General features: G+C 44.8%; 3 protein-coding genes and 1 pseudogene across 3 annotated transcripts; all 4 read right to left on the reverse strand.

The window, feature by feature from the left end:
• Positions 1-255: 255 nt before the first annotated feature.
• LOC103184163 lies at positions 256-6,982 on the reverse strand (annotated as a pseudogene).
• A 2,154-nt stretch (positions 6,983-9,136) lies between these two features.
• LOC121850056 (protocadherin-10-like) lies at positions 9,137-11,629 on the reverse strand. Its single transcript, XM_042340091.1, has one exon. It carries the CDS (start codon positions 11,627-11,629, stop codon positions 9,137-9,139), a length of 2,493 nt encoding a protein of 830 aa, XP_042196025.1.
• Positions 11,630-13,605: 1,976 nt separating this feature from the next.
• Positions 13,606-17,353, reverse strand: LOC121850057 (protocadherin-10-like). Its single transcript, XM_042340092.1, has 2 exons — positions 14,879-17,353; positions 13,606-13,671 (listed from the first exon to the last, which is right to left on the reverse strand). Exons 1-2 carry the CDS (start codon positions 17,351-17,353, stop codon positions 13,606-13,608), a joined length of 2,541 nt encoding a protein of 846 aa, XP_042196026.1.
• A 1,815-nt stretch (positions 17,354-19,168) lies between these two features.
• Positions 19,169-21,659, reverse strand: LOC121850058 (protocadherin alpha-C2-like). Its single transcript, XM_042340093.1, has 2 exons — positions 20,540-21,659; positions 19,169-20,439 (listed from the first exon to the last, which is right to left on the reverse strand). Exons 1-2 carry the CDS (start codon positions 21,657-21,659, stop codon positions 19,169-19,171), a joined length of 2,391 nt encoding a protein of 796 aa, XP_042196027.1.
• Between the last annotated feature and the right edge of the window lie 366 nt (positions 21,660-22,025).

Here is a 22,025-nt window from a genome sequence, read left to right on the forward strand (position 1 = left end):
CAGTGGAATGCACTATGGCAAACATCAGTAAGGGTGCGTTTATGAGGACAAAACACTTTTACAACTGAAATCATTAAGTAAAAACATAGGATCATGAGTAGGCCATTCACACCTCAAGCCTGTTCCTCCATTCTCTTAGATCGTGGCTGGTCTGTGCCTCAACTCCAATTACCCACCCTTGCTCCTTAACCCTGACAAAAATCAAATGAATGTGAAAGAAACTATGGGCACAATTACGGGGCATTGTAGGACTGTTCAAGGAATGCTGATCTAGGAAAATCAACAGCAAATCACATGGCTAATTAAAAACTTTTTTATCTCTTCAATATTACCATCAGTATCAATGAAATTTAGTACATCCAAACAAAACCCTTAAGGGTTAATTTGAGAAGCGTCTCACCTCACCAGTTACAGTGTTGGTATAATGTGTTGATCGTGAATTCCCTTCTTTCACAATACCTCCACTCCTGGCATTATCCCTGTGTGTGGGTGAGCTGCACCTGTTGGGAAACATCAAGTCTGTCTTGGTCGAACCTGACGTTGAATATGATCCATAACGGAAACTTTGGGAAAGTGGATCGCCCCCAAATACTTCAACGTAGTTAGGGGGTATCTGAATATTCCTGCTGGCTCTTTGGATTCCATTGAGGGAGTTCCTTGCTTCAAAGCAAGAGCACATGCCCAGGCAATAATTAGAGTGACCAAAGCCATTTCTGTTCTTGTGGACCTTAATAGCGAGCAGTATTAAAACTATAAGAAATACGGACGAACTTATCCCTAAGGAAATTACTAAATAAAAGCTTATATGGGAAGGGAACCCCGTGTCCTCAGACAAACCATTCATGTCCGAGAGCATTTCTGCATCGCCACCTATCACTGACAAGATAATAGTCACTGTGGCTGACAGTGAAGGGGATCCATTGTCCTTCACCACAATGACCAGCCTTTGCTTCTTAGCATCTTTATCCACAACACTACGGATAGTCCAGATTTCTCCTGTGTCAGGCGAAATGGTGAAAAGCCCAGGGTCAGTCGCCTGGACAATCTGGTAAGACAGACGCCCATTCTGCCCAGTGTCAGCGTCAGTGGCTGAGACCTTGGCCACCAGGTAGCCTGGCTCTGCCAACCTCGAGACAGTCTCTGTCACTGTTGAGCCAAACTCGGGCAATGGAGACACGATCACTGGAGAGTTATCATTCTGGTCCACGATGGTGACATCCACAGACACGTTGCTGATGAGTGGCTGCTCACCGTTGTCCTGTGCTTGAACTTGGATCTGAAAGTTTTTGAGTTGCTCGTAATCGAACGATCTCTGAGAAAATACGATGCCATTGTCAGAATTAATAGAGACGTAACTGGACACTGACTGGCCCTGAATCTGACTCTCCAGAATCGAGTAAGTAATTCGAGAGTTCTGACTTGAATCCGGATCAAAGGCTGACACTGAGAACATAGAAGTCCCAACAGCGTTGTTCTCCATCACGTGCTCTCTGTACAAAGGCTGCGCAAACCTCGGTGCGTTGTCATTTATGTCTGACAACTCCACTCGGATAGTTAGGTTGGATGTGAGAGGTGGGGTTCCCCTGTCACTGCACACCACTGTAATATCGTACTCCGAGGCTGTCTCGCGATCCAGTGTGCCCTGAGTGAGCAATCTGAAATACTTCCTTGAGGATAAATCCAGTTTAAAGGGAAGGTTATGCGGGATTTGGCATTGCACCTGTCCATACTCTCCAGAGTCTTTGTCTCCTGCACTGATCAAAGCCACGACAGTCCCGGGCAGTGAGTCTTCACGAACTGGACTGAACAAGGAGTTCATTGTCACCTCAGGGGAATTATCATTCACATCAATAATATTCACCAACACATTACAATAGGCAGGGATTGCATTTGGTCCCTTATCCTTCGCTTCTATATTAATCTTAAAAACACCGTTTTCTTCATAGTCCAAATTACCTTTAACGCTGATTACACCGGTTTTGGAATCTATGTTAAATAATTCACGCACTTTAGCAGATGTGTGACTGCTGAAGCCGTAAACTATCTGTCCATTATTCCCATCATCCAAATCTGTGGCATTCAGTTTAATTACCACGGTTCCTCTCGGGGTGTTTTCGGGCAGGCTGACTCGATAAACTGACTCGGTGAAAACAGGCGCGTTGTCGTTAGCATCCTGCACGATGATCAGTATCTCAGCCGTGCCTGATCTTTCTGGTGTCCCTCCGTCCTCCGCGATTAGGACTAATCTGTGGGTCGGTTGTTGTTCTCTGTCCAGGCGCCTTTCCAACACCAGAACCGGTAACTTCACATCCCCACTCTCACCCTGAACGTTTAAGGAGAAATATTCATTTGCCACCAGCTGGTAGGTTTGCACAGAGTTAGTCCCAACGTCCGAGTCCTGGGCACCCTCCAGGGGGAAGCGAGCTCCGGGAGCAGCCAGCTCTGAGATTTCAAGGCGGAACTGGCTCTTGGGAAAACGGGGAGCATTGTCGTTCACATCCACAATCTCCACTTCAATGTCGTACAGGTTGAAGGGGTTCTCGATCACAGCCTCGAAGGACAACGCACAAGTCGGGCTCGCACCACAAAGCCCTTCCCGGTCAATTTTTTCCTTCACCAACAAAATCCCATTGTCTAAATTCACATCCAAATACTGCTTCCCGGGACCGGGCAAGATCCGGAAACTCCGAGCCGAGAACTGTTTCGCATCTAAACCCAAATCTTGCGCGATATTCCCAACAAAGGCGCCCGGCTGTAGTCCTTCAGGCACTGAATAAAAAATGGACCCAGACGCCAGATTCCAGCAAAGGAACAAACAGCACAGCAGTTGCCATTTCAACGGCCAATTTATGTCGTAAAATCCCATTTCCAGTACAAAGCATCCCAACTGTTTCGGCTCAGCGCGGCACGGCTCCGTTCAATGATTGCTGGGAATACGTACACACCTCTCGTTAGTCGAAAGGAGACGCTAAAAATGCGATAGTATACCTGTATTCTTCTTCAATAAACCTTGCGATAATTCCCGTGGAGTCTTCCTTTCGCTAAAATCGGACCTGGACACACGTAGCAAACCTTATTCGCATCACACTGCTCGCTGATGCATGTGTATGCCTTATCTGGTTGCACGTAATGGTGGATGGGCGAGCGAGAGGGCGGGCAGGATCTCCAGCTCCTTTCGGGCCTTTGACTGGTTAACAGATGGAGCCTCGCGTTCAACCAATCAAAACTCGACCAGTTTTTAAAGCTGGAACGACCCACGAAACGTTTGCGTAAAATGGCATTTACGGTTGTGCAATCGAAAATGCAACAGAGCAATTCTGTTCACTGCTTCAGATATTTGCCTCTCTCGATGCTGAATTGCTGTTGGTAAAATGGCTTTGTATATAATACAGTGAGACTAATCGATACACAACGCTCAGAACGCTTTTTCTCCCATGTTTCTCTCATCAGAAATTATGGTGACGTGCCCACAAATGCCACACTCTCTTTATTGACCCTTTAAGTCATGCAATTGATTGGAATTCTGTTTTTTTGTAAAATTTGGAGATGAATTATGTTCGTAAAAATTGCTTTATTTCTTTTCTCGTGGATATTTATTTTCTCGTGGATAAGTCAATATAATTTCTTCTGATATCAGTTAACCTGCGAGGTATATAACATTTGGAAATACGATCATTATAACCGTCTTCAGATTATGCAACACATGTCAAGCTGGAAAGTCTGTGTTACAAATCATTCCTGTGACTTTCTGGGATTAAATCTGGAGCGGGGAGGGTGTTGTGTGTGTGTGTGGAGGGGGGGGGGGGGGGGAGGGGGGTTTGGAGATGGAGTATTAGATTGTGTTGTAGTCCATAAATGACCTTTAATGAAGTTAAGGTAATTCTAACAGCGCCGGACAATTTAACTGCGTATGAGGGTCCTAATTCCACACGTATGGTTATAGTTTCAAGGAGGCAAATACAGATTGAAGTCCTCAAGCTTATTGTGCATCTGTATTACAAACCTGCACCGTATAGTTTGATGGATGTGAGAGATATTATTGTACGCTATATAAACGCGTACAATAATATATTAGTGCCTGGAATGTTACAACAGCAACAACAACAACTTGCAGTTAGACAGCAATAAGGTCACCTACCACTTCGCAGGAATTAACGAAGGAAATGATTTTATCTTTCATCCCTTGGGTTAGCCCACACATGAACAAAATCTGTGGTTATTTCCTTAGAGTGTCATCCATGTAACTAAACTTCTGCTAAAGTGCATTTCTGTTGGATTGGTTGCTATTGAAGATATTTAATTATACAGGACACTGAACGTGTACAGTAACAGCAAAAATAATCAAAGCTACGAGAGATATGGTCGAGGTAATTCCTAAAGAAAAAAAACTCAAAGTCCTCAATTGCTTGAAAGCTCAATTTAGATTTCTATCAACCCAAATGAAATTAATCTCCGAGGGATTAGTAGAACAAAAACGACAACGCAATTACATTTGTGTAGTGCCTTTCACGTCGGGAGCACGTCCTAAGAACAACCTCACCTCGCTATTTACAGTGTTTCTGTCAGTTGATGTCTGCCAACGGTTATCTTTTCCAATAGCTTCACTCCTCCCATCAGTCCTGCGGTTGGAAAACACGAAGTCCCTCTTGGTTGAATCAAAAGTGGAACCTGTCCCATAGCGAAACCTTTGAGAAAGCGGGTCACCCCCAAACACCTCAACGTAGTTGGGAGGTATCTGGATGTTTCTACTGGCTTTCTGAATTCCATTCAGCGAGTTCCTAGCGTCAAAACAGCAGCAAGGGGAGAGAGAAAAATTGGCGCCAAAACCATGTCTGTTTCGGTGGACCTTAACAGCGAGAATAATCAAAACCACGAGAAATACGGTCGAGGTGATTCCTAAAGACACGACCAAGTAAAGGCTTACATCAGACGGAAACCCCGAGTCCTCTGGCATCCCGATGATATCAGAGAGCATTTCTGCATCATCTCCCACCATCGATAAGTTGATGGTCATTGTAGCCGAGAGCGAGGGTGATCCATTGTCTTTCACCACGATGACCAACCTTTGTTTATTGCCATCTTTGCCCACAACACTGCGGATGGTCCAGATTTCTCCTGTGTCAGGTGAAATGGTAAATAGTCCGGGATCAGTCGCCTGGAGGATCTGGTAGGTCAGACGCCCATTCTGCCCAGTGTCAGCGTCAACGGCTGAGACCTTGGCCACCAGGTAGCCTGGCTCTGCCAACCGCGATACAGTCTCTGTCACTGTTGAGCCATACTCGGGCAATGGAGACACGATCACTGGGCTGTTGTCATTCTCGTCCAGGATGGTGACATCCACAGACACGTTGCTGATTAACCAAGGCACTCCACCGTCCTGAGCCTGAACTTGGACCTGAAAGTTTTTGAGTTGCTCGTAATCAAAAGATCTCTGGGCCACTATAACACCAGAGTTGGAGTTGATATGAACGTACAAGGACACCGACTCGCCCTGAACGGGACTCTCCAGGATGGAATAGGAGAGTTGGGCGTTCTGGTTTAAATCCGGGTCAAACGCAGTCACGGAGAATATAGAAGCGCCAACCAAATTGTTCTCCATCACTTGGGCTGTGTATAAAGGCTGTGAAAAGCGTGGTACGTTATCGTTGATATCTGAAACCTCCAGTTGAATGATCTTATGGGTTGTGAGAGGCGGGGAACCTCCATCCGCGCACGTGACGGTGGCATTATACTTGGAGACTTCTTCCCGATCCAACGGCTGCAGTGTGAGCAATCTGTAATAGTTTTTCAAGGACGAGTCGAGTTTAAAAGGAACGCCCTTCCCGATCTCACACTGTATCTGTCCATTTTGTCCTGAATCTTTGTCTGTCGCACTGATCAGAGCCACGACTGTACCGGGCAGGGAGTCTTCGCGCACTGGACTGGACAAAGAGGTCAGGGTCACCTCAGGCGCGTTGTCATTCACATCGAGAATGTGCACTAAGACATCACAGTAAACGGGAGTGGCATAAGGGCCTCTATCCTTTGCTTGCACATTGATCTCAAACAGATTATTTTCCTCATAATCCAAACTCCCTTTCACTCTGAGTTCCCCACTTTGGGAATCCAAACCAAACATTTCTCGCACCACAGCAGTCGAGAGATGGCTAAAAGAGTAAACTATCTCTCCATTTGAACCGTCATCCAGATCGGTGGCGTTCAGTGTCATCACAAGGGTTCCTTTGGGCGCGTTCTCCGTCAGGCTGACGGTAAATACCGACTGAGGGAAAACCGGCTCGTTATCGTTAGTATCCTCCACTGTAATCATTATTTGTACAGTTCCTGACCTTTGAGGAATGCCTCCATCCTCAGCGATTAACATTAACCTGTGGGTCGATGCCTTTTCTCTATCCAGTGCCTTTTCCAGCACTAACACGGGCACTTTCTCATCCCTGCTGCGCGTCTGCACATCGAGAGTAAAGAAATCGTTCGAGACCAGTTGGTAGGACTGTAGGGAGTTGCTACCGACATCCGGATCATAGGCAGACTCGAGCTGGAAGCGAGCTCCTAGTGCCGCCGCCTCTGGGATCTCCAGGCGGAACTGGCTGTTTGGGAAACTGGGCGCGTTGTCGTTTACATCCAAAATCTCCACTTCTACATGGTATAAATTCAGGGGGTTGTGGAGCACGGCCTCGAAAGACAGAACACAAGCGGCACTCGGCCCACAGAGCTGCTCCCTGTCGATTTTTTCTTTGATAAACAAACTCCCATCGTCTAAATTCACCTCCAAATTCTGCTGTTTGGACCCCGAGACAATCCGCAGACCGCGAGCCGAAATCTCCTTTACGTCTAACCTTAAATCGTGGGCGATATTCCCAACAAAGGCCCCGGTTTGGAGCTCTTCCGGAATCGAGTAACGAATCTGTGCGGTCACCGAATCCCAGAATAAGAATATAAAATGTAATAGCCAGAAAAACATCCAATACCTTTTGACACAGACCATCGCCACCGTCCAAACATGTAATCACTCGAGCAGCACACACCGCCTTGTTCGGTAATTCGGTGCTTTACATCCTCGTGAAACCGGCGGACGAGTGCAGTCCTTTAAAAGCAATCCTTCTTTGATAATCTCAATCGCTAATATTGTTCTGATAGATGTTCATTGCGTCTCCAGAAGCCCCCACGGTTTGCATATCCTGTCCTCGCAGAGCCTCGCCCAGCCTGTACTCCGATTTCCCGTTGTTGGATGCTGGTGAAGGGGGCAGTGTGGATCACCAGTGACAGTCCAAGGCGTTTATTGGTGGATGTCACCGCTGACACACTCTACCAATCGGACCGCCACATTTCTTAAAGCGGGATAACCCCTTTAAACCCTCTGCAGTCAGCCGTGCAATTAGGGTTGTACGGCTAAGATGTGCTGTTTTACATTTTCTTTTGACTTTTTCGATTTTGTATTCCAACGAGTTGGAATTGTGAGTGGGTATCGAATTTACTGCAATTGACTAGGCTTCCAGGACTATTATAAACGTATAAATAAACCTAGAGTAGATCAATTGTATCCTAAATAAATACAATAAAATAATGCGCCCATTTAATGCTGCGTTGTTCTAATTGATTGCTTTGATCATCACCATGTGCATTCAAATAACAATAATAATCCTTGCATTTCATATAGCGCCTTTATCGTGTCGTTGAATACAATGTAAAGTAAATTGACTGTGTGTTTTGTGGACGAAATGCGGCAGCCAATTGCTCACAGCAGTTTCCCACAGACAGCCGTGGATTTGGCCGAAAGGTGTTACCAAACGCTGCTTCCGGTGCTCAGACTCAATCTGAAAGGCATGTGGTAACAATGCCATTTGCAATAGAAACTGCCTGTTCAGTGATTCTCCTCTACGTGTACTTAAATGCAGAAGGAAACAGTTAGAGAAAAAAATAATGAATATGTCAAGCAACTAGAGTACGCGAGGGATAGCAAAGTTGTCAAGTTGGCACGTACTTGATTTATATTTATTTCTAGACTAATACTTCCTAATTATTTTAGCGCCACCCGCCACCATTCAGAATTACAGCGAAACTTTCTTAATTTCGCCTTATTTATTACAACTATATTGTAGCAAAGATACCTGCCTCTCTTGGAAACTGCCAAGATTATTTTCTAATCATCAAATAACGAAAGAGATGCACATAGAAAACATCTACTAATTATAGCTCAACTTGCACGCTTGCACCACCCGTGTTTTAAGACCGAACCAAATTTCTGACAAAAATGCTTGGTGAAAGCGTCACAGATGGATGAGTCCAGAAAACCTGGCACAACTTTACGCAGCGTGTTTTTTTTTTTAATTATGCATTGGAGCAGTTTGTAAACGTGAATGGAGGAAAGGATAGAAGAGGCCAGTGACATATATCAGTTTCGATTCGGTGTAAGGAAGCACTCACTGTTCAACCAACTCCAGAGGCCAACAATGTACTGTCATGAGTACGCACTGATCTTTTGCGTTAAAAAAATCAAATCATTGTTCAGACTNAAAAAAAAGTCAGTGCTTTTCCCAATATTTCCGCTGCTATCCCTTGAATCCTGTTCCATTTTTAAATAATTATTTTTGGAAACAGAAATTCCTGAGTGTCACGTGTCAACAACTCGCCCAGGGTCAGTAGGGTTAGGGTTAGGAATCCTCCTGTATTCATGATTTCAATGTCAAACAACACGATACTTAATCAAATTCCTATTAAAGTCCTGCACTATTTGTTGCTTGCTTATCTTATTCTTGCTAGCTATTAGTCATCCTAACTTAATTCATGCTCCTCCACACCACTACCACCCCCCTCCCCCGCCCCCCACCCCTCCCTTCAATGTGACTCGCTACTGTGAATTTGCACTTATATAGCAACGTGAAGGTGGGTGACATTACTTTGACCATCACAGTTATTTGATTGTAAAAGAACTCTCATGTTCTCTCATGTTTATTCATATGGGACTCCCCGATTATGTGTCTGTGTGTATGTCGGTCTGTCAGTCTAAATGCCCTTCAGTCTGTCTGTCTGTCTGTCTGTCTGTCTGTCTCTCTGTCTGTCTGTCTGTCTGTCTGTCTGTCTGTCTGTCTGTCTGTCTGTTTGTCTCGCTGTTTGTCCGTTTGTTATCCACATATTCAATTCAAATACATGGAGACATTGAGAGAATCCTCACCTCGCTGTTTACAATGTTTCTGTGATTTGATGCCTGTAGATATTCCTCTTTGGCATCGGCTTCCTTCGTGACATTATCCCTGCAATGGGATGGATCGCGCACACTGGAGAACATGAAGTCTCTCTTGACCGACCCCGACGTTGAACAGGTCTCATAACGGAAACTTTGAGAAAGTGGATCCCCACCAAATACTTCCACATAATTGGGAGGTATCTGAATATTCCTACTGGCTCTCTGAATCCCATTCAGCGAGTTACTAGTTTGAAAGCAACAACACGTGCGAAGAGAGTAGTTATTTCCCAGACCATTTCTGTTTCTGTGGACCTTAACAGCCAGGATAATCAACACCACAAGAAATATGCATGAGGTGATAGCTAAACATACAACCAAGTAAAGGTTGATGTCAGAAGGAAAGCCCAGATCGTCAGGTAAACCACTGTTATGTGAAAGCATTTCTATATCGCTGCCTGATATGGATAAGATGATGGTCATTGTGGCTGACAGCGAGGGTGACCCATTGTCTTTTACTCCTATGACCAACCGTTGTTGAGTAGGATCTTTGCCCACAACACGTCTGATTGTCCAGATCTCTCCTGTGTCAGGTGAAATGGTAAAAAGCCCAGGGTCAGTCGCTTGGAGAATCTGGTAAGACAGGCGCCCGTTTTGTCCAGTGTCAGCATCAATGGCCGAGATCTTGGCAACCAAATAGCCTGGCTCAGCCAAGCGGGAAACGGTTTCAGTTGCTGTTGAGCCATACTCGGGTAATGGGGACACGATCACTGGGGAGTTATCATTCTGGTCCAGGATAATGATATCCACTGACACGTTGCTGGCAAGTGGTGGCTTTCCATTGTCCCGCGCTTGAACGTGAAACTGAAAGCTTTTGAGTTGCTCGTAGTCAAAAGATCTCTGAGCAGCTACGACCCCGGTTTCGGAGTTAATACGAACATATGAAGATACAGACTCTCCCTCAACCCGTTTCTCTAAGATGGAGTAAGACAAACGCGCATTCTGGTTCACGTCCGGATCAGAAGCGGTCACAGAATAGATAGAAGCGCCAACAACATTGTTCTCGGTCACACGCGCTGTGTACGAATGCTGCGCAAATCGTGGCGCGTTGTCGTTCACATCAGAAACCTCCACCCGGATGTTTTTCTTGGAGGTGAGAGGAGGGGAACCACTGTCGCTGCACAAGACTGTAACTTCATACCTGGAGCTGTTTTCCCGATCTAACGGCTGCCCAGTGAGTAACCTGTAATAGTTCCGTAAGGAGGAGTCCAGTTTAAAGGGAAGGCGATGGGCTATTTTGCATTGCACCTGTCCATTTTCTCCCGAATCATTATCTGTTGCGCTGATCAACGCCACCACAGTCCCCGGCGGAGCGGCTTCGCTCACTGGACTGGACAAAGAGGTCAGGGTCACCTCCGGCGAGTTATCGTTCACGTCTGTAACATCCACCAGCACATCGCAGAGCGCCGGTATCGCGTTGGGTCCCTTATCCGTTGCTTCTACGTAAATCTTAAAAGCGCTGCTCTCTTCAAAATCCAGAGCGCCTTTTACTCTGATTTCACCACTTTTGGGATCTAAATCGAACACCTCACGGTCCCTGATGTTTGTGAGTTTGCTGAAAGAGTAAATTATCTCCCCATTAGAACCGTCGTCTAAATCTGAGGCGTTAAGTTGGATGACCAATGTTCCTCTCGGTATGTTCTCTGCCAGGCTGAGCCTGTAGAGGGACTGGGGGAAAACAGGCGAGTTGTCATTGGCATCTTGTACCACAATGACAATTTCAGCGGTGGCGGATCTCTGAGGGACCCCTCCATCCTTGGCGATCAACACTAACCTGTGAATGGGTTGCTTTTCTCGGTCTAGCGCATTCTCCAGCACCAGCACAGGCACACTCTCATCTCCGCTGCGCGTCTGCACATCGAGAGTGAAGAAATCATTCAAAACCAGTTGGTAGCTCTGTATGGAGTTGCTTCCAACATCTGGATCATAGGCAGACTCGAGCTGAAAGCTAGTTCCTGGTGCCGCCGCCTCAGAGATTTCTAAGCGAGACTGGCTGTTTTGGAAACTGGGCGCGTTGTCATTTACATCCAAAATCTCCACTTCTACATGGTATAAATTCAGGGGGTTGTGGAGCACGGCCTCGAAAGACAGAACACAAGCGACACTCGGCCCGCAGACCTGTTCCCTGTCGATTTTTTCCTTGATCAGCAAATTCCCATCGTCTAAATTCACCTCCAGATTCTGCTGCTGGGAACCCGAGACCATCCGCAGACCGCGAGCCGAGAGCTGCCTCACATCTAACCTCAAATCGCGTGCGATATTCCCAACAAAGGCCCCGCTTTGCAGCTCTTCGGGAATAGAGTAACGAACCTGTGCGATCGCTGGGTCCCACGGCAAGAGAATAAATTGCAATAGCCAGATAAACGACGGATACCTGTGAAAATAGACCATCGCCACCGTCCAACCCCTTTAATCAGTTGCGAAGCCGGACCCGCTGTATTGTTCTGTAAATCCAAGGAATAAAGTCGATTTGCATTCGTTAGTTTCCAGTGGAATGGCGTCCTGAGAGCAAACTACGTTTGCGGTATTTGGAGCCGCTGTTATAATAATAATATATGTTCATATTCCCAGCATTTAGCACCCACCACAGCTGCGGTATCGAACATAAGGTTACGCAGACTCCATTCTGGTTTGCACACAGGAAGTGAGTGAAGAAAAGGGGGCAGTGTGGATCACCACAAACCGTTCACAGCGCTCACTGGTGGATGCTGAACCAATCAAAAGAAACCACTTCCCTTAAAGCTGGATAGTCTTCGCAAAGCTCTGCGCCCGGTCTACATTTGCGGTTGTACACTTAAAAGAGCTTGTAAAATTATTTTTTTTCATGGGGGGAGATTACGGATTCGAACCCAGCAAGGTTAAGTTCTCAAACGGAATAATAGAAAACAAGGACATAGATGTGTTTCAATACGTCATTAGACAATGAGCTGCAAAGAAAAATAAATATATGAACATAATTATGTCTGATCTTTAATCGATGGAATCGAAATGGAATAATTTCTCCTGTGTTGTATGCTGTTTCCTCCCTGATTTCCTCCCTGACTGACATTCAACTCGGACAATCTCCAAATGTGGTGAATAACCGAGAAAGGGGTAGAAATAGTTATTCTTGAGGTCGGTTTACCATTGGCAGTTCCCCCAAAGCGCCATTGGGTGGGTTTGTTAAATCGACCATGAGAGTGTCCGATCAAAATAAGCACATGCCATTGATGTTAAGTGCAGCAACAATTAGTAGTACGGCTACAGATAGCATTTAGCTTCAACAGTAAATATTTATGGTTTGGTTCTAAGATAACACAAATTGCAAAACACAGCAACAGCCAAATAAATTTCCAAAGGTTTATTTATAAACTTGGTCTCTGGCGAACCAGAAATCGCATTCAAGCAGGGATACATTTAGTAGAATATTTACAATCCAAGAGAAAAAAAAAGTTATGGAAAACAAATCAATCACAAAAAAAAGGTGTACAGTTCCAACGGGCAAACAAGTCGCATATATTACACAGTCTTTTGCATGTAGTAATGACCACAATTATGTAAAAACAAGAGAGACAAAATGCCGTAGAACAACAATATTGTGTAGGAGATCGAGCCACAGACAGAAGAATCAGCATGGCAAGCTTCGCTCTTAATATGCATTTTGAATTCTTTTGGAATTATTTGGAATCCTTCCACAGATCACAACGCCGCTCTCAGCTGCGAAGAATTACAGCTGTTCTGATTATTCTGACGTTGTTATAGTTATGGTTGTTACGTGATAGAGGACAGTGAAGTCTGGCAACACGTCATGTGCTGCATTGAGATCTTTTCCCTGCAGTGTGCCGAACAGAACTGTACTGGTGCGTAAAGGTACACATAGACTCGCACAGGCTTTGCCGACTGCCTAAATCGACAGGTAATCGACAGCTTCGAAAATACATCCACACTCTCTGGAGGGTCTCGTGATCCCAAAAGTTTTTCTACTTATTTTCAGGGCGTGTTTAAATCTGATTGCTGCACCAGGAAGTCACATGCTTGTGAAAGATATCCTGGTGACATGCCAAGTAGCGGTTAGTATGCAGGATTCGGTTGGATCCTCCTCGAAAGGGTTTTTCGTTTCATTTTCATTGTCACTGCCGAAGGCTGAAGACTGCACGGCTCTTGCTCTGACGGGTATACCTTTCAAACGGTTGATGTAATGATTGTTGATGGCATTCACCAGATCCCGGAAGAAAAGGGAAAAGTGGCTAAATGTCTCTGTGGGTTCCCTCCTTATGTGTTTTGTGTAAAAAAAGAGGATCCGTTTACCTTAACTGTGTACTTATCGGGTCACCTCACCAGATATGTGACAAGAGCCCAACTTCTCAATGATCCTCGAATTACATACACTATTGGAACTTCTGCAAATGTTGAGGGCTACTGTTCTGACTTTGTATTGGCCACTGAGCAAGGACCTGAGGGACACAATACAAAAACAGAGCAGTTACTGAATGTACCACAAGTATCGTACGGGTTCTATACTGTGTAGACATCCGTGAAAGAAAGTTTGCCCATGATTACGCATAGAGAGGTTGATACAAATATCGAAGGTATGTCCTTTAAGTAGGAATGACTTATCGCAGCCATTAAATAATTAATCCTCGGGAAAATGTGAGCACACTCCTCCAGAATAAGTACTTATACTTCAGAGCATTCAGTCCGAGAGGATTTTTGGTCATGGTTTGCGGTGCTTTACATAAGTTTCGAGATAAACGGTACTGTCTGTTGGTGCTAAAAGGGTCAAGTTTCCAATCGATATTCTGCAAATATTAGCTGTTTAATATAAAGCCCATTCGGTATATATAGAAGCAAGATGCCATTTGTGAGCACATATTTTTCATGCATCGGAATGATAATCATATGAAATCACGAATATACCTACAATTCAGAGCCAAAGCCTAGAAACGGTAATGAGAGTCACGTGGTTACTATAATATTCAAGGCTACTAAATTTTAGAACTATCCATATTACACAACTTCCCACAAACCAAAGCACTACTGGGTAACGGTGCTGGAAGGTAAAGGTAGTTTAAATTGAAACAAACAGAGTGAAGACGCTGTTGGTAATAATAGCAGCCAATCACCCATTCAATAGCATCGATTATCTATTGCAATAATGTTGGAGACTGCCTGCGTTTATTCACCACATTTAGCTATTGTCTTGAATTGTATTCGAAGAAAGCAAATGAATGTATCGTGATTCTACAAGACCAAACATTCAAGTACGAACATTCATGCTGAAGAACACAAATCCAACTAGACTGACCAAGAATAGTTTCAGGAACTCAGGAAACTACCTGTTTCTCCATTATATCCAATAATATAACTCAAATGGACACCTTCACCTCTCCTCAAAATACAGAAAGTGTTGGTTCACAGAACACATTTCTTGCTTTGCGTTTAATTGTAACTAATAAGAATAAATTAAAAATTAGATTAAATAGATTTACAAATAATACGTTTCTGATGTGGATATTTGTTATCGTACCTTCACGAAATTACAGTAGACAGAAGGGTGCTTTGATTCTTTGCTATTTGAAGAAGTATAAGTCGTTGTTATTTATTTGCACTATCATTCATAAATGGCTAGTGAAAATTATAGCTTACTCCAGTTCACCTCACCTGATTGATTTCCGGCGCTGGCAAAGCATTTTCGGTACTGAACTGCTGAACACTTTCTGATGCTGCAGACGTATCGTTCTCGATATTGATCCACGGTACAACAGGGCTGTGCATCTTGAGGAAAAGAAAATCACTACTGGATAAATCCGAATTCGAACACTTGTCATAAGGAGTTTGACTGGCCACAGAGTTATCGAGCTGAAGGGATGATGCGTGACCATTGGTTGACTGGTGAGGGAGTTGAGCTTGAGTTACGGATATTGAATATGTCAATTTGGGAGGACAACATTTACCAGAGGAACAACAGCCAGGGTTGCGCCACACAGTGAAAACCAGGACAATAATAGCCAGCAGGAGAACAAGAGAAATCGATCCCAGCCACATAATTAAACTCAAAATTGTATCAGTGGAAAAATCGAAATATCCAATCGAGCTGCTTGCGCCAGATAGGGTGTCTGCAGCACTGTCCAACACTGTGACAGAGATTGTCAGTGTGGTAGAGAGGGCAGGTTTCCCGTGATCAGTCACCAGAATGCCCAGCATCAGTTTGGATGAATCTTTGGCATTGAATCGCCGAATTGTCCAGATTTCGCCGGTCTCGGGAGACACGGTGAACAGAGTCGCATCCGTTCTCCGAAGCAGGCGATAGGTGAGCCGTGCGTTTTCATGGGAATCCGAGTCAACCGCACTCACTTTGGACACCATGTAACCAGGGTCAGCCGACCTTGGCAACGTTTCTTCAACAAAGGTTGATCCTGTATTTGGCCAAGGTGATACTATCACTGGGGAATTGTCGTTCTGATCCAAGATAATTAAATCCACGGACACGTTGCTGCTGAGGGCTGGTGACCCGCCATCTTGGACGTGAACATGGAATTCAAGACTTTTCACGTGTTCGTAGTCAAACGAATGTTGCGCGTAAACGTCACCAGTCACTGAATTAATGGAAACCAACTTGAAGATGGGGGATTCTTTCGAGTCATTATTGTCCAGGATGGAATAGGTCAATCGAGCATTTTGATTTGAATCGGGATCAATGGCTTTCATTGAGTGGACCAAAGCGCCAATCGCATTGTTCTCCATCAAGTAGACTGTTTCAGGTGACTTCTCAAACCTCGGGGCGTTGTCATTGATGTCAGAAACCTCCACTAAGATGGTTTTGTTGGCGGAGAGAGAAGGGGAGCCCAAGTCCCACGCTGTGATTGTGATGTTATATTCAGAGACCAGTTCCCGATCCAATGGGCCATCAGTCATCAATTTGTAATAGCCCTGCAGAGTGGAGAACAGTTTGAAAGGAACGTTTTTGGCGATCTGGCACCACACCTGACCATTGTCCCCCAAGTCACGATCGGTGACACTGATGAGACCAACAGTAGCGCCCGGAAGTGCATCTTCTGGTACCATTGTTGTCACTGAGGTCAATATCACTTTCGGGGCGTTATCATTCACATCAGTGATGGTCACGAGAACTTTACATTGGGATGGACCAGAGCCCGGAAAATCCTTTGCTTGCACGTACAGCTCATAAAAATGGGCTGCTTCAAAATCCAGATTTGCTTTCACTCTGATCTCCCCCGTTTTGGAGTCTAGGTTGAAAGTCATGCGAACTTTATCTGCTGTACTGCTCGAGTAGGAATAAACCACTTCACCGTTTGAACCTTCATCCAAATCGGTGGCATTTAACTTAGTTACCATTGTACCCAATGGGACGTTTTCTCTCAGACTGACCTTGTACACCGACTGATCAAATACCGGCACATTGTCATTAACGTCAAGGATTTGGATGATAATTTGAACGGTGCCGGATCTTGCTGGGGTCCCACCATCAATGGCAGTCAACAGTAACTGATGGACATGAACCCTCTCCCGATCTAGAGGCTTCTCCAGCAATAATTCCGGGAAAACATTCCCATCCGCCAGTGTCTGTACATCCAGAGCGAAGTGCTTGTGCTTGTTGAGCTGGTAGATGTGCACCGTATTCGGACCCACATCCGGATCGTGAGCCCACTCGAGCGGAAAGCGAGTCCCAGGTAAAGCCGATTCGAGAATGTTCAACCGGACCTGTCTCTTTGGGAAAATGGGCGGATTGTCATTCACGTCCAGAATCTCCACTTCAACGCGATACAATTCCAGAGGGTTTTGAGCGATCGCATCAAGGTGTACAACACAGCTGTGCATCGGTCCGCACAGCTCCTCTCTATCCAGTCGTCCATATACAGATAAAATCCCGGTTTCCGTGTCAACGCTGAAATATTGCTTTCCGGATCCGGACACCGCGCTCAATCTGAGGCTGGACAGTGTCGCCACGTCCAGCCCCAAATCGGCAGCGATGTTTGCAACAAAGGAACCATTTCCCAGTTCTTCGGGAATCGAATAGTTGAATTGCCCGCCAACCAGGATCCTCACAAGTGAGAAGAATGAAGGCAACACTTGCCATTTTACCATCCAAAGTCGTTTCCGGTGCTCCGTTTCCATCGCCAAAAAGCAAGGTAAATATTTTAACCAAGGCGAGCTATACAGTTGGATAATTGTCAGTGTTATATGTAACCTGTCATATTTCCATTATTCAGTGAATAAAACGAACTCGACATGAGAGACCCTTGTTCTAATCGCTGACTCTGTTTTCAGGAACATACAGGTCAATCCGTCCACCGTGTGTAAAAAAAAACCAATAGCGTCCTGGTTGCAATCTGATGTTCACAGTATTCGGTCTGGGTCGGGATGGGATGAGTCTGGGGACCCAACTCAGGACCTCATTGGTGCACAGTGACACGAAGTGTTTGGCCCAATAACAACACGCAGCGTTTCTTAAAGCGACATTGTCCAGCTTCAGCTAAATTGGTACTCTGGTTATATTGTTGTTTGTTCGGTGAAATGATCCTTTTTGTTTTTATTTTTCAACTTTTTTTTAGTTCGTGGGCGTAAAGGAACGTAAAATGAATCTTTTTGCAATGGAGAAAAAGGGATTAATATAATTTATTTGCCGAAATTGCCCCGAAACTCAGATTCCTATCCTGAAACAAAATTAATGTTTCGCAGTGTACCGAAATGTAAATATGTGTAGGTTATCACTCTGGTTGGAATATCAAAGCGACGTCTTAACTACAATTTGTGCGTCAGATTAGGAACATAGGAATAGGTCTTTCAGTCCCTCAAACCTGTTCCGCCATTTTATTAGATCATGGTTGTTCTGGACCTCAGCTCAATTTACCCGCATTTTCTCCATCCCTTGATACCCTCACCTAAGAAAAATCTATCCACTTCAGCCTTGAAACTTACACAACTTTGACTGAACCCCTGTGAAGTATAGTGAACATTTGAGTTTTTATCACGAATGAGCTTTACAGAGCAGTCGAGGAAAAATAATAAGAGGAACAAATGACCATGAGAAAATTAAAAAGAACAACAATATTTCTGGAAGCCTAAGTTTGGCTGTAAAACACCAGCGCACAATTGCTTTGGCAATACTGCTTGCCACCTGCAAACATCAATTACTAGATACCCAATTCTAGCTATTTCCGTTTATTGTATTATAATTAAATCTCGCAACTGTAGTGAATTGCATTCAGTACTGGTATGTTGCTCCTGGGAGCTGTCAAATTTTAGTTTTGACTGAATTTCATCTTAAGTACAACCACAGTGATGATGGATAATTGAGGACAGCGATGCACAATGCAGGATACGTTCAGAGACTGTTTGCCAGCTCGTGGATATTGTAACAACCAGAGACAAGATCAATTAATATATAATACTAAGTGATTCTGGGATTAAAGCCATTCAGATTGTAACAATAGACCGGTTCTCTAAAAGTTTGGAAAATTTAAAAATCCAATACTGGATGCTAATGAAATGTAATGAAGCCGCCGTTTATTTATTTGTTCTCGTAAACAAACTGTTTATGTTAACATTTTAATCAAAAGATCTTATATTTTCAACGATGTTATGTTGGACTCAATACAGACTGAATTTGGAACACATATGGTAAGTTATCGTTTGGGGCTGTCAGCGTCTGGTCACCAGATAGAATTCATGTTTACAGCAGCTGGTACTGAATTTTATAAAGACAGAAGATAAATCATAGATTCGATCACGTTCAAAGTATTTTGAAATAACCCAAAAAGTGGCATTTTCATTCATAATCTAATCATGCAATTCCTAAACTCTCAATGATCGTCTGTGACTTTAAAATTGAATACTTTCGCTTGAGTAATTTAGTCAAATCGTCAAATTAGAAGAGTCAGTTTAATCCGTTATAGTGTATATACATTCAGGGAAACTTTAAGCTGTTTTTTATATCTCTGGTCTCACCTCACGGAATTCAGTGGCTGCAGAATTTGATGCCTTCCCAGTGTCTCCCGTCATACAAGTTCCGGTCTTGACATTAATCATAGGGGCAGCAGACCCGTACAGCTTTAGAAACATTAAATCATTCATGGGCAAGTCTGAGGTTGGACACACACTGTGACGTAATGTTTGAGCGAAAGCTTCGCTTTCGTACACCTCCGGGTAATTTGGTGGCATTTGCAGATTGATACTCGCCTTTTGAATTCCATGCGGCGAATTTCTTTGCGCACAGCAGAATACCGTGCCAAAAGAACTCCTGTAATCCCCAGTACCATTCCTACCCCTATGCACCTTAATGGCGAGGATAATTATAACCACGAGAAAAATAAGTGAGATTGTGCCAAAAGATATGATTAAATACAATCTTAAATTAGTGGTCCACAGGTCCGAGTTTCCCAACACGGTGGTATCGGATAGATGTTCTGTTCCCCCATTTAGCACTGCCACGTTGATGGTGACTGTAGATGATAAGGGTGGCTTTCCGTTGTCCCTGACCAGGACCACAAGCTTCTGCTGGAGAGAATCTTTATTGCCAAAGTTTCGGATGGACCAGATTTCTCCCGTTTGTGGAGCCACAGTAAAGAGACTTGTATCGGTTGGATGAAGAAGGCGGTATGTGAGTTGGGCGTTTCCCCCGGAATCTGCATCTGTAGCTGTAACTTTAGTTACCAGATAACCTGGATCAGAGGCCCAAGGCATCGACTCCTCTGCTGGAAATTGTTGGCTTGAGGGAGGTGATACGATGACCGGGATATTATCATTCTGATCTCTGATGATCACATTCACGGTGGCGTTACTGCTGAGAGGAGGGGATCCGCCATCTCTGACTTGTATGTTGACGGGAAAATTCTTGAGGCGCTCATAGTCAAAGGAGCGTTGCGCTGACATGATTCCACTGTCTGGATGGAGGAGGACGAGTGAGGACGCAGGTATTCCCTGGGTGGTGCTGTCCAGAATAGAGTACGACAGCTTGCCATTCTCACTGAAATCTGGGTCGCAAGCGGATACCGAGCCAATGGATGTATCGACGGCGTTGTTTTCCATCACGTACATGGTAAACACTGGCTGCGTAAAGCGTGGCGCGTTATCGTTTGTATCGGAAACCTGAACCCCGATGGTTTGGTTGGCGGACAGAGGAGGGAATCCGCCATCCCTGCATATTATGGTGACATTGTAGTCGGCCACCTTTTCCCGATCAAGGGGACCATTGATAACCACTGTGTAATAGTTATTAAAAGAGCTTTCAAGCTTAAAGGGGATGTTTGGGGTAATGTGACAATAAACATTCCCTCTCTCTTCAGAATCTCTGTCTGTTACTTTCAAAAGAGCGACTACAGTTCCTATAGGCGCGTCCTCTTGGATAGGATCGGAAAGCGAGTTTAGCAATATCTCCGGGAGTGTTATCATTAACATCAGTGATCTTTACCAGAACTTTACTGTACACTGGCTCCGAAAATAGACCCATGTCTTTAGCTTGCACTGAAATGTCGTAATCCTCGGCTTGTTCAAAGTCTATTGCGCCAGTTACAGTGATCGCTCCGGTTTGAGAGTCCAAATTGAACAGTTTACGCACTCTATCGGCCGTGTAATCGCCAAAGGAATAGATTACCTGACCGTTTGGGCCTTCATCCACGTCTCTTGCATTCACTTTCACTATTAAATAGCCTTTCGGCACGTTTTCTGCTGTGGTGACCTGATAGACGCTCCGATCGAAAACAGGCGCGTTGTCGTTGACATCAAAGACGCTGATAACGATTCGGGTGCTCCCGGATCTTTCTGGGATCCCTCCATCAACTGCAGTGAGCGTCAATTGATGAATCTGCTGTTCCTCTCTGTCCAACGGCTGTTGAAGGACTAACTCCGGGATGACACTCTGTTCGCTATCAGTCTGTAGCTCCAAATAGAAGTGCTCATTGTCGCTAAGTTGATAGGCGCGGACTCGGTTGGTCCCTGAGTCCGGGTCGTGCGCTTTCTGGAGCCTAAAGCGAGCTCCCGGTGAAGCCGTTTCCGAGATTTCTAACCGAAACTCGCTGCCTTGAAATGCCGGCGAGTTGTCATTCACGTCCACAATCTCAACCTCAACACGGTATAGATTGAGGGGATTTTCAACCACGGCCTCCATCTTCAACACACACTTTGCGAGGCTTTGTTCACAGAGCCGCTCCCGGTCTATTTTCTCACTCACGAACAACGTCCCCTTTTCTACATTCACATCCAGGTATTGCTTCCCGTGGTCGGCGACAATCCGGAACCTGCGAGCGATCAGCCCTTTCACGTTCAATCCCAAATCTTTCGCGATATTTCCCACAAAGGCCCCACGGTCTAATTCTTCGGGAATCGAATAACGGATGTCTCCACAAACACAATCCGCAACGTAGACGAGTATTAAACACAGGGTTTGCCATCGTGACACCCGTTGATCTTTCGAGCCAGACATTTCTGGAACAAAGTCCTAAACAAGAAGCGCCGATAAAAGGGCACGATGATTACTTGTGTATCAATAACGTTGTGGTTCATTACCTTCCTCTTCCAGAATAATGCAAGGCCGAGCTGTTTTGGTCATAGTCGCTAGAAATAATTGTACAAATCTCCTTAGGTGGAGGCCCTTCCTCAGAGTTGAATGGAAAACCTGGAATAATAATGAGCACTGATTCTGCGCAGAGGGTGGCGATGGAAAGGGGGAGTGATAAGGGATCGCAGGCCATATTTCTTCACCTGATTGGTCGTTAGTGACACAAAGCGACTGACCAATAATCAAATCAACTCTTCTTAAAGCAATACTGCCTCTTTTGAATAGAGTACT

The sequence above is a fragment of the Callorhinchus milii genome, unplaced genomic scaffold, assembly GCF_018977255.1.
Source record: "Callorhinchus milii isolate IMCB2004 unplaced genomic scaffold, IMCB_Cmil_1.0 Scaffold13, whole genome shotgun sequence".
In the NCBI taxonomy this organism is placed as follows: domain Eukaryota; kingdom Metazoa; phylum Chordata; class Chondrichthyes; order Chimaeriformes; family Callorhinchidae; genus Callorhinchus; species Callorhinchus milii.

Excerpts from the sequence above, each read along its gene's own strand:
- LOC121850056 (XM_042340091.1), bottom strand. The coding sequence starts at position 11,629 with ATGGTCTATTTTCACAGGTATCCGTCGTTTATCTGGCTATTGCAATTT.
- LOC121850057 (XM_042340092.1), bottom strand. The coding sequence starts at position 17,353 with ATGGAAACGGAGCACCGGAAACGACTTTGGATGGTAAAATGGCAAGTG. Across the intron at positions 13,672-14,878 it reads CAGCGCCGGAAATCAATCAG|GTCCTTGCTCAGTGGCCAAT; the intron begins GTGAGGTGAACT and ends TGTGTCCCTCAG.
- LOC121850058 (XM_042340093.1), bottom strand. The coding sequence starts at position 21,659 with ATGTCTGGCTCGAAAGATCAACGGGTGTCACGATGGCAAACCCTGTGT. Across the intron at positions 20,440-20,539 it reads CTGTAGTCGCTCTTTTGAAA|TGGTTATCAATGGTCCCCTT; the intron begins GTAACAGACAGA and ends ACTATTACACAG.